This window comes from Pyrgilauda ruficollis, unplaced genomic scaffold, assembly GCF_017590135.1.
Source record: "Pyrgilauda ruficollis isolate IOZ18807 unplaced genomic scaffold, ASM1759013v1 scaffold25, whole genome shotgun sequence".
Classification (NCBI taxonomy): Eukaryota; Metazoa; Chordata; class Aves; order Passeriformes; family Passeridae; genus Pyrgilauda; species Pyrgilauda ruficollis.
In genome coordinates this window covers 8501448-8515746 of record NW_024523822.1, presented here as the reverse complement: position 1 = coordinate 8515746, position 14299 = coordinate 8501448, and the positions used below count along the sequence as shown (strand labels likewise).

Below are 14299 nucleotides of genomic sequence, written 5' to 3'. Positions count from 1 at the left end.
CTACACTGGAAAACACTTCATTAAAATTCATAGAAATTACCGTTGAGTCATATGTAATGATAGTTCCAATTAGCAGCAAAAAGATGATGAAAAAAAGCCTTTTGGCTAAGAATAGATCCTGGAAGAAATCTCTGAAGTTTTAAATGCTTTGCAAGAATAAACAGACTGAAGATTATGATGCATTAATTTATGGTTTTCCAGTTCAGCAACACACTATCGAGGGGAGAGATTTAACACTAATGCAAGATACAACTGAACTGGTGAGATTGGGGTGAACACTTACGTTATTTGTGAATATATACTTTGCAAGCTGGTCTAATTTCTATGTTTGCTACTTTTGCTAGGAATCTGTCCTACTGACAGGATAGCATCAGGGAAACAACCTCAGGTGTGTAATAAATTAAATATAAAGGCCGTGCCAGGAAACTACAGTGAGAACCTCGAGAGAAGTGGAATGCACAAATGAAGGTCTGGGAATATGGAAATCTGACAAACGTGGGGACAGAGGACATATAAGAACTGGTAGCAGAAGGATAAAAGAAAACTATTCTGGCAGCAGTGATCAAAAAGTCCCTGATAGTAGATATCTTAACCCCTCTTGTGCTGTTCCTGATTAGAATGAAAAGCCATCATCACTATCAATTAACCATTTTTTTTTTCTCAAATGGTAGCAGAACATGTAGTGAGCCTGAAGACTCAAAGGCCTATTAAGGTACCCAAATATGGATCAATATAACAAAAGTCATCCCTGAAATTATGTCTTCAGATAAGGTACAAACAAAAAAAAAAAAAAAAAAAAAAAAAAGGGGCAATGATGAGGTTGTTCACATACTTTATTGTTTCCTTGAAACCTCTGCCTGTGTGCAAAAAACATTTTCAAGCTACTTAACCACAGTATCTATAGTCAGGGTCAAATATGTGTGTTTCATTCACTGGTTACTCAGTTTGATGGCTTGGGCTTTGATATTCAGAAGTGATTCCTGCTTCACCCAAAGACAATATGAGTAGTGTTTCCAACATAAAATTCTATATTTTCAAGTACTTTGGAAAACTAAATTGTGTGTTTTAAATTGATAACCTTAATAAAATGAGAAAATATTTAATGCCCCTGTGCCTTAATTGTCTTCTGTGAAATGGCAAGGGCATAGTATTCCATCATCCATGTGAGGGTTGTGCAGTAAATTAGTATTTCTGTAGTGCTCAGATGCTACAGCTGTAAGGCACACAAAGAAAATTCTGCTGCAGATCCAGGATTAGATAGTGTGCTGTAAGACTGTATGAACAGGTAACTGAATGAACAGGAGAATCCTGTACTCAAGAGCTCCTCACTAAATGGCTGATAACAGCTGGGCTGTGTGAAGTAAGGATATTCAGGATAAAAAAACAGGTTAAATAATTCAACAAACTATAACAAATATGCATATGAGAAAATAGTTACGATGTATTTTTTAACTTTCACTATAACCTCAATTATTCTTCATTGTAATGCAGCTATAAATACATACTTCACAAAATAGAGAATGCAATTTGCAAGAATTTCTGATGCTCTAGGAGTGGGATTTCAAGTCACATTATGTCATGCAAAGGCTAACAAACCTCTACACTACATCACTTACATTAATTAATGAAACACAATATCACTAATTTTTAGATTTTACAATATCAGTACTTAGGGTGATTGGAATTTCTAGAGCCAGGTATCCAAAGAATCCAAGAGAAGATGGCCAAGAAAAATCTTCAGAAACATTATAAAAGTCATCTTTTCTAAACACAACTGCAATAACATTTCACTTTTCTAGGACTAGAGGCAGGTAGGCTGAATTTTGCTGGAAGTTTGACAAATTCAGCCTTTCTAAACTTACTGTGGGAAGAAAATGAATGATTAAACCCTAAACCAATGACTGGTCCTGGACCGCCCATTCCCCAGTTTTCATTTTCATTCAGGGTAATTGCCAGAGGAAAATTTCACATTAGTGAGCAAGGAATAGAATACATTTCTGATTATCTGATATCACTGAGTCATAGAATAATTAGGGTTGAAAGGGACCTCAATGCTGATCTCCTTCAAACTGCCCTGCCACGGGAAGGGCACCTTCCACTAGATCAGGTTGATCAGGGCCCCATCCTGTGTCCATGTGTGCATATCTAAAAATAGATTACATTGGAAAAGAAAGATGAAAGTGCAGCACTTACCTGGTCCATTAAGGAAGTCTTTAATTTGCACAGTGATAAGAGGAGGTGGAATACCACTTTTAGCATCTACCTCTCCTGCTACTGTCTGCAACCAAATCTTGCAATAATCCAAAGCTTCTGGTAGAGTCTTCCCAGGATCTACAGATGATAATTATCATAGTCATTAACTATATTCCAGGAATATGATATATTACAGAATGCTACATACAAAATTGACTAGACAAAATTAAAGAATTTTAAATGTAATATGGTAAATATTACACCTAATATAACTGGTTTACATAGCATTTGCACTTACAGACAGATGCATGTGTGGAACAATGCATGCACCCTTGGGCAAGAGGACAAAGTCTGAATCACAAAAAATTTAGAAAACATGCAAAAATACCAAGTAAAATATGAGTAAAATACACCAATAAAACAAGACCACTGTAAATAGCACACAATTTCAGCTTTAATTAATGATTAAATAATGACACTTAAGGAGTCCTTACAAGAGAATCTGTGCTCAAAACCTGCTACTAGATTGTATTGCCATTGCTCAGTAGAGAAAATAATAATGGCAAGGTAAATTATAAAGGCAAAAAAACCAGAATGCTATGAGAGCTCAGGAACAGAGCACGACAACAGTGCAGTTGTACCATTCCCTTTGCAGCTTTACTCAAGAGCTAATCAGTAGCTATTCCTGGGTGTCACCTTGAATGGCTTTCCTTTGATCAGTCTGTAATACTACAGAAGTACATTAAAATTAAATCCATCCAAGGCTATTCTGGTCTTCATTTTCCACGTATCACACATAGCAAAAACAGTTGGGTAAAAAGGCTTTTTAATCTTTAGGGGCTCATGACCTTCATTATGAGCATTCTCAATTCTGGCATTATGGTCTTAAATTATAAATAATCAGTCATTTTTTATTATCAAGTCTGCTATGTTATTGTTTATTGTCAAGTCTGCTACGTTAATCATTGAATGTCTGTCTCATCCTCAACTTAAGGAGATTTTCTTGAAGCTATTCTCCCCTTTTCACTCAATTAAAAACTACTATAATTGCTTTGAGTTTTACTGAATTAATTCCTTTCAGGAACAGGATTTACATACTCACTGTTATAGTCAACATATGGTATTGTGGTATCACAGTCATATGTGGACTGGGTATATAAAGTCAGCTTTGGAATTTGTGTTTCTTGACCTTATCATGTGATTCATATAAAACTTGGCACATATGAACCCTTATGTGATTTCAAAGAACCTACTGAAACCAATTGATCATGACTTTAGATCTATATGGAAAAGATCAAAAGTTAGCACATTCTTTTGTTTTTATTTGATCAATTTTCAGGCAATGACTTTACAGCAGTATTTGTACTGTATGGCATATACATTACAGCCTTTTCTTCCTTCTATTCCTGCTACACATTTATGAAGTCAGCTCTTAAGAGTTATTTAAGAGCTGTCACTGCATACAACAGATTTGTATATTCTCCATGAGAATTTCCACATTTTTATGATTCTTAACCCTTTTCTTTTAATTACAATAACCAGTGTGGCATGCTCCCTTTTCTGTAGTAACTGTTTTAAGGAATATCTTGTTGTGTCTGGAATTTTTCTAGTATACTGAAAATACTACTACTATTACTACTGTTACTCATCATCATCATCATCCTCTTCACCACCAAGGTACACATTTTTTCCAAAACACAGATTTGTAGCTGTTCTGAACAAGGATCTCTGAGTTGGATCTATAAAATGATATCTTATTTTGTGCCGGTAGCCATCATCAACAGCTAACATTTTAAGGTTTTTCAGAATATATAGTGTAAAGCATTGTAAAAATGACTGAATATTGCTCAGTGAATATCACTGAATTGATTAAATTAATCTCTAAATTACTGTTCCTCTCTAAGTATTAATATAAACATTTACGTGTACCAATATGGTACAAAACACTGCACCATGCCATTATTTTGTCTCATTTCTGGAAGATATCATCACATACTATATATAGCAACCTATATCTTCTACCAGCTTTTCAGAAAAAACACTACATTTAGCTAAACACTTCTGTAAAATATACTTACAGGTAGTCTTATTATCCTAAGACGCGTTTACGTTATTAAATACCTAATAATTATTTCAAAGTTTCTGCTCTTTCAAGCAGAAAACATCTCTGATGAAAAGAACTTACACAGCAGAAAATCCCTGTGTGACATATTTCATTAACTACACAAACTGCCCTCAGGCTACTGGAACCTGCAGCACTTAAGCACAGAAGCAAAAAATAAAGCAACCACAGGACTCTGAGGAGATTTTTTTGCTCTGTCATGTGTCCAAGGAGTGCAGCACTGTCATCACCTGGGGCACTGCAGGACTGGGATATGTGAATAATAAGTACTCCAAAATTTACATATTAGGAACACAACATGAAGAAACCTCAATGCACAAGTCCAACAAATTTTTTTTACTTTTAACCCAGCACTGGTCTTACTGAGTTCAAGCATTTTTTAAGTTCAAGTGAAACTGAGCTAATTTTGGAAGCAGGAGTACTGCACTGACAATTTTACATCAGACGCAATAATATCAAAGGGCCATGCAAAGAGCCAGCTTGAGTGCTTCCAAGCCTATGGCAGAGAGTTAATTTGGAACCTGGGCAACAGACTTGGCTGTCCAGCCAAATCTGCCAGTTTTCAGCTTTTATGTAATGATAAGAAAGCTGAAATCCAGAGGTTTAAAAATTGACTATGCTTGTGTATATCAAAAACTTGAGGGGAGTTCCAAATAAAACATATGAGGGTAAGAAAAATATGTATCTCAAGGGCCAAACAACCAAAAGATGTGTATCCCTATTAAAATATCTTCTAAGGTAGAAAACAGCACATGCATTTTCATAGGATCAAAATTCAGGAAAGGAATAAAGCAGTATCAGCCAATCAATCCATATGCCAAAATCACAGGAAACAGAGAAGCAACTGCATGAAAAAAGGAATTTTAGAATGAAAAGTGAGGAATTTGTGATGAGAAGAGCTATTAGAAAAAGGACTCTTGTCTCTCACGGAAATGATGGAGGCATTCAGAATGTTTAAAAATACACTTGACAGAACACTATAAAATATACAATTGGGAACAATTATGCATCAGCAGGGAACTACATTCTGAATAATGTATTATAATAGGTCATTTCCATTTCCATTTTCTATGGTTCTCCCAAAAATCAACACTTAAAGTTGCAGTTATTTGTATAAAGAAAATGCTGGAGAAAACCCAGGGGATGCATATATAAGTAAAAGGAGAGGCTAGAATTACTCCACAGCAAGCCAAAGATAGAGAAAAGAAAGGATTGAGAAGCGAGGAGCAGCAAAGATGGCCAGACATTTTATCCTCTGCACCATGTGAAAAATTTGTCTGTGGCAGCAAAAGAATAGTGAGACAACTATCAGAGATCAACACAACATTAAATTACAAGACTGTAACTTAAAATCTGTAAAACTGAGAAGGTGAAACCTTCAACAGATCCACATTTCTTCCTCCTCCCTTCTAAAATAAAAACTAAAAAAAACCCCCAAAACTCTATTTTTGAATTTAACCAAACATTCAAAGCCACTTTTAGCCCTGCTGAGAGCCAGACCTCAGGTCCAAAATTCAGTTTATGCAATATCTTCCTAAACTTCTTTTCAATTTGCAAGCTTCTGATTTCACTGCTATCCCCTTGGTCCTCTGTGAACAGCAGACAGCAAATCCCAAACTTCTGAAGAGAACAGGGAGTGAGGGGAAAGGAAACCAGGAAGGCAGGAGAAATTTTGCATCTTGAAGATTTTCATTCTCCAAAAAGTGTCTTTGTTCCTCTCTGTAGCTGACGGCCAGGCCAGCTAAGGGAGCACAGGGGCCATCTGGGAGGTTTTAATGGGGGCGCTCAGGGACCAGAGCCCCGTGAGCCCCGGGCAGGGGACAGGGCCACGGAGCGCGCGTGAGGGACGGCGGCGCGGCCTGCTCGGCGGGAACGCCAGCCAGCCCAAGCGAGCACTGCAATGTGCTTTCCTCTCAATGGATGAATCATATTTTGGTCTGCAGTCAATTTTAAAAGCCAGTATGATGCTGCAATCATCTCTGCATTTGAAACTCTGAAGTGGAACGTTTGGTCTTGTTTTCAAAACAGTTTCCAGTGGAATTTAAAGAACACAAGTGGAAAAACATTTCTGCGAGCGTACTGACAAGTGCTGCGTCAGGAAGCTCAAAAACGAGCACTTACAGTAACCTGAGGAATGCGCGCTCCCAGGCCAATCTGGCTTTATGGGTGGGGGCTGCACCGCTCCCCCCTCATGCACGACTGCAGATGTACCGCACAATAAATATACCCAGAGGGGAACAGGTGACACTCCAGCAGAACTCCCTCAATGCCATGCTAGGAAACAGCCTTAAATCCTCTCTGTGCCATGTAGGAAGCACAGGCTGACAGAGAGGCAGTGAATCAGGCTGTGTGCCAGAGCCAGCCTGCGCTGCTTTTCACGCAAAAGCCTGGAAAAGGCTTTCCATTAGATCAGAGGTTACATGTGGTCTTAGCTACTGCATCTGCTCTTCATGGACCCCCTGCCATCAAAGGCGTGGGTGTCAAATAAAATAAAATAAAATAAAAATCAAGAATAATTCTGGATGGCCTCACAATGACTGTTTCTTGCAAATGAGTGGTTGGCGGAAGTTGAAGAAATTCCATGGATAACAGATATTTACTGAGAAATTTCTCTCCCTTGAAACAACCAAGCGCCACAACCTCCTCTTTGAAAGTAAACAAACAAACAAATAGAAAAAAGATTTTCAAGAATGCCCAGAGCACAGTGGTCAGGAAATGAGGCAATTTTGTATCTGGATTACATTACCTGAAACAAAGCAAATAAAGACTTAAAAAAATATTTATAAAAGCAGTTTATGAGATTACATTAAAAACAATTGCACCCACTTTTATTTAAGTAAAAATGGCCAAAACTCTGTTGGCAAAAACCTAACAGTTAGCAGATGCCTTTTTGTAAAATATAGGATGAGCATTTAATAAAAAAGAGTCATTTTACAGTATCTTTCAGTCTCTTTTTACAGAATCTCACAAGTAAACTCAAGGAGCAACTAGTCTTTTTAGTGCTACTTATTAAGGAGTTAAAATTGATTTCATTAATTTAATTACTTTGATTTTACATTTCTGTACCTTGCAGTAGCATAATTGCAATCAAGCTGTGCAATTACAAAACACAAATGAAGCAGTTGAGCACAACCTTAATAAAACTGAGTTAACATTTCAACCTAGTAAGTCTCCTCCTCCTAAAAATTGACTTTCCAGTGGAAGTGGTTGTAGAGAAGACTGAGGAAGCACAACCATTGGGTCTTTAGCTCCCAGGCAGGCAAATGATCCCACATACAGAGACTGGTCTGATGCAAATGTGCTGCTATTGACTGATAATAAATAAACTAAGAATACTGAAATTTTAAATAGCCTATTTTCCTCCTATTTAATTATTAAGTTCTTATTTCTTTCATGCTTCAGAAATTAAGCTAGAAATAAAGAACACAGTTAGTGTCGGAGGAGCCAAGTTCTTTGGATGAAATTTGGTGTTTCCGCCACTGTACAATGCTCTGTCTCACAAAGGGAGTGATAGTTTAATGTGCAAGATTGTGAATTTTATGCTCTATTCAAAACTAATAACAAAACCCTTGTCCCAAATAAAATACATATGGCTTCATAGCAGTACAAAATCTTCATTTCTACATAATGTTCAAAGCAGTAAACCATCATGAAGCAGTAACCCTTAATTCTGTCATCAAATCAGGACTAACTACTATTCTCTTTTATACAAAGGTTCATAAAATAGACTGTCATCAAATTACCTATTAGAAGCTTTTCTAAAGTCTAGAAAATCTTTGTTGACTTACAGCTAAACAACACATTTCATAGAAGTACACCATTGGGACGTGACGGCTGAAAAGCACAACAAGATCCAGAGTATCACCAGGTTTTCTTTAGGGTGAAGTTTTTTTGTGGAAATTATGTCAACCAAAAAATAAGACCTTGCTAATTTCTCAAAAGAATTCTGCATTTGCTTCTGCTTTGCAAAAATTTGAGGCTTGTTTCAGAACTGTAAATTTTTTCTTTTATAAAAGCTGTAAGAAACGGCACAATATTTCACAAGACCTAAATCTATGGCTGTTGAATGAACAGTATCCAGGCCTTCAGAATTTCACACCAAAATTGATAGAAACAATTTATAAAACATTCCTAAAATACTCTTATGCAGTGTATATGCTGTAGAATGCATAGAATACATAGAATGACTTTAAATGGTGGAGATTTTATTTGCATGTTTTGAATGTAATGTAAATATTTCACATATAGCTTAACTAGGTAAGTTTAACCATATTAGTCTAAGTAATGAGAAAACACCCCCACAGATTTACCAAAAAACTTCATAACAATGTAATTTTACTTTTGCTCAGACAAGTCTCAATTTTTAGGCTGTGATCAAAATTTACAATGTTATAGACCTGAAAGTTTTGAGCTGCTGCTGTGCTGTTGCTTATCTCCATCACAGGATGGGAAGCACACAATATTTTCACTAGGTCTATGATTTGGTTGTTTGTTTTTTTGTTTTGTTTTCAAGGGGGAATATGCTCCCTCAGTTCTTATAATCAGTTAAAATATATTTTTTTAATTTAGCTTATGTTCTCTTCCCCATTGTATGTTAGATAATAGAGTTAGTTGCACGCATATGTATACATACAAGAGCAGTCTTCTAGAGAGGCTAACTCTCTAGAGGAAATACAGTTTAGCAACATTCACTGCAATTTAAACATCATTTATGCCTTTTTCTCACTCTCCAGTCCTTGATACACAGAGAAATATAGGAATACAGTCCATGTGTATTGTACAGAAGGAGAGAAACTAACTTGGTTCTTTCAAACAAACTTTATATTGTTCTTCATATGGACAATAAATGTCTTTCAGACAAAACTGTCAGCAAATAGTCACAATGTCAAGAAAAGCTGGTGTGATCAATGAAATCAACCACAGCAGCAAAAAAATGCCACAAAGAGCTCCTTATTCTGTATTATATGATATGCAATATATAGAGTGTGTGTAATATGTACACACATAGACACACACACATATATATAACAGATACAGTTCATGGCTATTTTCCCTCTAAGATATGTTAGAAATGAAAAATAGAAATTTCCAAAACTAACATGTTCCTATAGTGGTATGACAACTTTAATCCTAAATGATGTGATTACCAGCACAGCAGGTCTGTCTTCCTAAAGAAGAGGCAATAAAAACTTTTTACTACCTCCTTTGCTGAGTGAATTAGTGTGTAACTGGAAGTGTGCCTTAATTTTATTAACTTATTAATACATTTAGGATGGTATTTTTAGGTCCTAGCACTTTGGCACCCACCTCTCAAACTCTTTTAAGAAGAGCACTACTGCTTTGGCAGCAAGCACAGGATTCTGTGTGATACACAAGGAAGGTACTCATTTATTTCCCACAAAGGCAGCAGCATGAGACCAGGACTGCTGCCTTCACATAAAGTCTGAGTCCTACTTTCACATTTACATTTGCCTGATATGGAAACATAAAGCCAAAGAAAAGGGTAAGACCTGTGTATGGCTAATCTTTGGTCTCCCAATGAGCAACCCATGGTGACTGAGGAGCTCTCAGGCTGTGTTCCTACTATCTTTATTATTTAGACTTCTTGCTATGCTTCTGTGCCCTCTGATGCACTTTCAATTTATAAGAAGATTTTATTACAGCTTGTGTTTTGTAAAATTGCTGCCATAGACATGAAGATGGTGAAAGACTTCAGGAATTAATTGTAGAAGCAGAATGGACAGAACCTTGCCCAGTTCATTGGTGGTGGCAGCTTGTACCAAGGACATGCTTGAATGCCTCAGATATGAGAAATGAAAAAGTCCTATTGCATCTTTCCAAAGTACTAACTTAATGAAGATGTGATCTTAGACCTACTCCAAGCTTCCTTCAAGCTCTGCTTTGTGAATTTCCTTCACATTAATTGCTGCAATGACATTTTATGCAGTAGATAAGAAATACACATGAGAATCTGGAGTAATCAAATTCATGACACAAATGTGTTTTGTTCAAGGCAGGATAGAACAGGAACAGCAGAGAAAGACAAAACCAGAAGGATTAATAAAACGTAGCAGAGAACAAATCTCCCTGTTTTAAGTATCTTTTCTTCCACTGCCTAATCTTTCTCACTGTTTAATCCCTCTTAAAAGTTCCACTACAATTCAGATTTCTGAGAATAGTTAAGATTGCATTTTTAGTCTTTTGCATAAGCACATCATTTTAATGCTAATTTTCAAAAGACACAATCTTATTCAGCAAAGACTTGGTAAACTTCTGCACAGAAAAGTATACTACTTTTCACAACTACTGTGCTGGGAATACTATCAAGGAAAAACTAGCAATACTTACAGCTCTCATTCAGAAAACAATTTGAAACCCCATATCACTCTGGCTGCATGTTCACCTGGAACTCTGCATACTCATTTACATTTTTTGGAGTAACACTCCATAACTATATATCTCATGAAATCAGTATAAGCTGTACTGACTGCTAGACAAATGAATTGCAATCATTTGATTTCTCTCTTCAGCAGTACAGATAAGGCAGAAAGAGAATATTTCAGAATATTTTCTACTGAAGAGCTATTTTGACATCTCTCATTATGAACTCTGCATATGGAATCTTAAAAAATGCATTTTTTAAGAGGTGGAATTTGCTGCAAAACCCTATTGCTCAACTGAATGAAAACTTAAAATACATGACATCACTTGATGCTGTTCGAAAGATCACTTAATTTTTTTTTACAGCTTATGTCCAAAACACCACTGTAGAATCACTGTAGGTGGCTCTACACTGTTTATCTTTACATTTTTGGTAGGTTGGTATAGGAAAGCTGCTAGACAAATGAATTGCAATCATTTGATTTCTCTCTTCAGCAGTACAGATAAGGCAGAAAGAGAATATTTCAGAATATTTTCTACTGAAGAGCTATTTTGACATCTCTCATTATGAACTCTGCATATGGAATCTTAAAAAATGCATTTTTTAAGAGGTGGAATTTGCTGCAAAACCCTATTGCTCAACTGAATGAAAACTTAAAATACATGACATCACTTGATGCTGTTCGAAAGATCACTTAATTTTTTTTTACAGCTTATGTCCAAAACACCACTGTAGAATCACTGTAGGTGATTCTACACTGTTTATCTTTACATTTTATTGGTAGGTTGGTATAGGAAAGTATTATGACATTCAGTCATAAAAAATGCTCTTTATGTAATTATCTTAGCCTAGAACCTTTACTTCCTTAGAAAACTTTGAGAAGTTACAGCAATGCAACAATCCCTGCCACAACCTGGTAATGAGACAGCAATACTAAGAAACAGGAAGAACTGGTTGCTAAAAGGCTAGATCTTAATTAATTTCAAACATTTTACACACTTAACTTGATTCAGCTGTGAGGTATAATCCTAAAAATATGTATATCTAGCGACTGATTTTTAAAGATGTCCTGAAGTTCTCTCAGCTGTTTTCCACCACCCTCTGTAGCTTTTGAGATGTGCAATCATTTTCATGGTTATAACCAGGACTGGATGCTAAATGCTCTTACCTGTACACTTGTAGTCTGAGGCCACTCCTTTAAGGCCAGCGTCGAACACTGATATTTCCACTTTTTGCTTTCTGTGGTGGCAGCTGAGGAGCACAGAGGGCTGTGATAGAACCAGGTAGAGAAATGGCTGGAGCTCTATGTCCCCCGCTCCCCGGCGCCCAGGCTGCCGTACAATAGTTATGCCCAGGGCTTGTCGAGCAGAGGACCTTGTGGAAGCGTGCAGGCTTTCCAGTGACAGAAGACCAGGTTTTCTGCCAGCAGACAGGGGAGGGTTACTGTTCAAAAGATCATCTGCTGTGACAGAAGAGATGCATGGCTGACTGGGCTTCTTAGTATCATGGCTGCTGCCCGAGACTGTTTCTGGAAGGTTCAAGGAGCTTTTACTCATCTTCTCACCATCTTTCTGATCTTGCACTGATTTTGATTTAGGTGAGGCAGTGCACGAGTACGTCATCAATGAGATTCGACTTGCTGTAACGAAAATGTCAAAGGGAATGAAGTTGAGATTCTTCACGATGGAAGACTGGCGGGAAGGACGGGCAATGCGGTGCTGGCTGGTGCCACTGTGCTGCTCGATCTGAATGATCCTGATCTTAACACTGTCGCTGCCAATCCCACTGTCCTGTGCCCCGCTATAACGGGAAGAAGTCTCAACTGTTCCTCCATCAGCCACATCCATCTTCTTCTGCTCTTGCTTGGAAACCTGCAAAGGAAAATGTTATATTAACTTCTGATATCCATATTCCAGCTATTTCCACTTCAGTAACAGCAAAAAATCACTACATAAACATGATGTCAAAAGAGAGAGTTATAAAAAAAAAATCTGCCAAGTTAACTTTAACACAGTAATCATGAAAACACAGCAGGTGTCTGTTCCAATGAAATGATGACTCACAATAGCTGAAGAGCCAAAAAAAAAGTAAAAGAGAAAAAAAAAAGAAATAAAGCAGTAAGGATTTCTAGGCTTAGAAAACATTTTAAAAAATTAAACCCTTCATTTAAAAAACTCGAAAGAATTTATAAGACATTTATAGATTAATATAAACCCGTATATCTATGAAATAATGTAAATAAAAGCCTAGTTACAATTGTTTTCCAATTTTGAGCACTGACGCTCAAAAAGTCACCTTTGTCACTAAAATTTTGTACTGTAATTAGATTAAAGAGAACATAATAATAATCCACTACACAATCATAAAAAGACTAAATGGAAATTATAATCTGAAATGCATTGAAAAATATATTGCAGAAAAATATTTTTCTTAAGAGTCATGGAGGGCAGCTGCCTTATATAAAACACCAAAGTTAAAGGAAACATCAAAACTCTCTAAAGACTATCTCAGTGAGGGGAATGTGTTCTTAGCTTACCAAGGCTATAGAGGGTATTGGCTGTGACATTCATACAGTTTCACATAAGAAATCATTGCATATAGAAAGAAATATTTCAAAAAGAAAACATACACCACTGACAAACAAAAATAGTGCAAGACTGAAATAAAAAGTTGCAAGGCTGTGTCCAGAGACCTTATTGTCCCAGCTCAAGAGACAGAGATATCCCAAGACAAAGAAGTACTTCAGTAAAAAACACTTTCAGTACTGCTCATGAAACAAGTAGAAATCCTATCAACAGCTTGAAGACAAGGTGGGGAGCATATACTAAAATATGTGGCAAAAAAACCAACCTGCAAAAATTCAATAATAATAAGATATACAACTAATTCCTCAGATTCATATGAAGGTTAGAATTATTCATTCACCCTGTATAGCTTCCACAGCATAACTAACACTTCCATTTGTGCTGCTGCAGTAGAGTTTCTGCTGTGCTCCGTACAGGAGCTAACATAAGAAATGCCCAACTCGGTTGGATTCCTAACCCAACTAGCCCAGTACACTGTTCTCAACAGCACCAGGAGGAAACTCTGCTAAGAAATACCAGAAACTCTGTCCACTTCCTGCAATCTGCTCCTCTCCTCCTCCCCAGGCATCTACAGCTGCTGCATATAGGATGCCAGGGGTACATGTTTGTGTGGTTGTTTTAGTAACCATTTCTGGGCTTCTTGTCCATGAATTCATCCACTTCCTTTCTGAACACACTGACAGTGTCTGTTCTCCACAACCTTCAGGGGCAACAAGTCCCAATTAAAAAAAAAAAAAATGTTTAAAACCATCTTCTCTGAGTAACATTGCTTTCCCTCAATCTTTTGTAGCATATTAATTGTTCAGACCCATATTCAGCTTTATTAGTGTTGCTATGACTTTGCAAACTATGATCACAGCCCCCTTCAGCCTTCTCCTCTTAAGACACGGAAATCCCAGCCTTTTTAGTCTCTTCTCACAAAAGTGCTCCAGCATCTTCAATCTTTTTAGTCTCCCTTCTCTACTTCTATAACTTCACTATGGCCTTTTTGAGTACTCTATGAAGCACTCAAGAAGT

General features: G+C 36.9%; 1 protein-coding gene across 8 annotated transcripts in view; it reads right to left on the bottom strand.

Moving 5' to 3' along the window:
• VPS13B (vacuolar protein sorting 13 homolog B) overlaps nt 1-14299 on the bottom strand; it is a 429893-nt gene that overhangs the window by 105073 nt on the left and 310521 nt on the right. For all 8 annotated transcript variants that reach the window (XM_041470605.1, XM_041470603.1, XM_041470604.1 and 5 more), the window contains 2 exons: nt 11866-12568; nt 2194-2331 (listed from right to left, as the gene is read on the bottom strand). In XM_041470605.1, coding sequence (XP_041326539.1) covers nt 2194-2331; nt 11866-12568 — 841 coding nt within the window. The remainder of the gene's footprint in view (nt 1-2193; nt 2332-11865; nt 12569-14299) is intronic.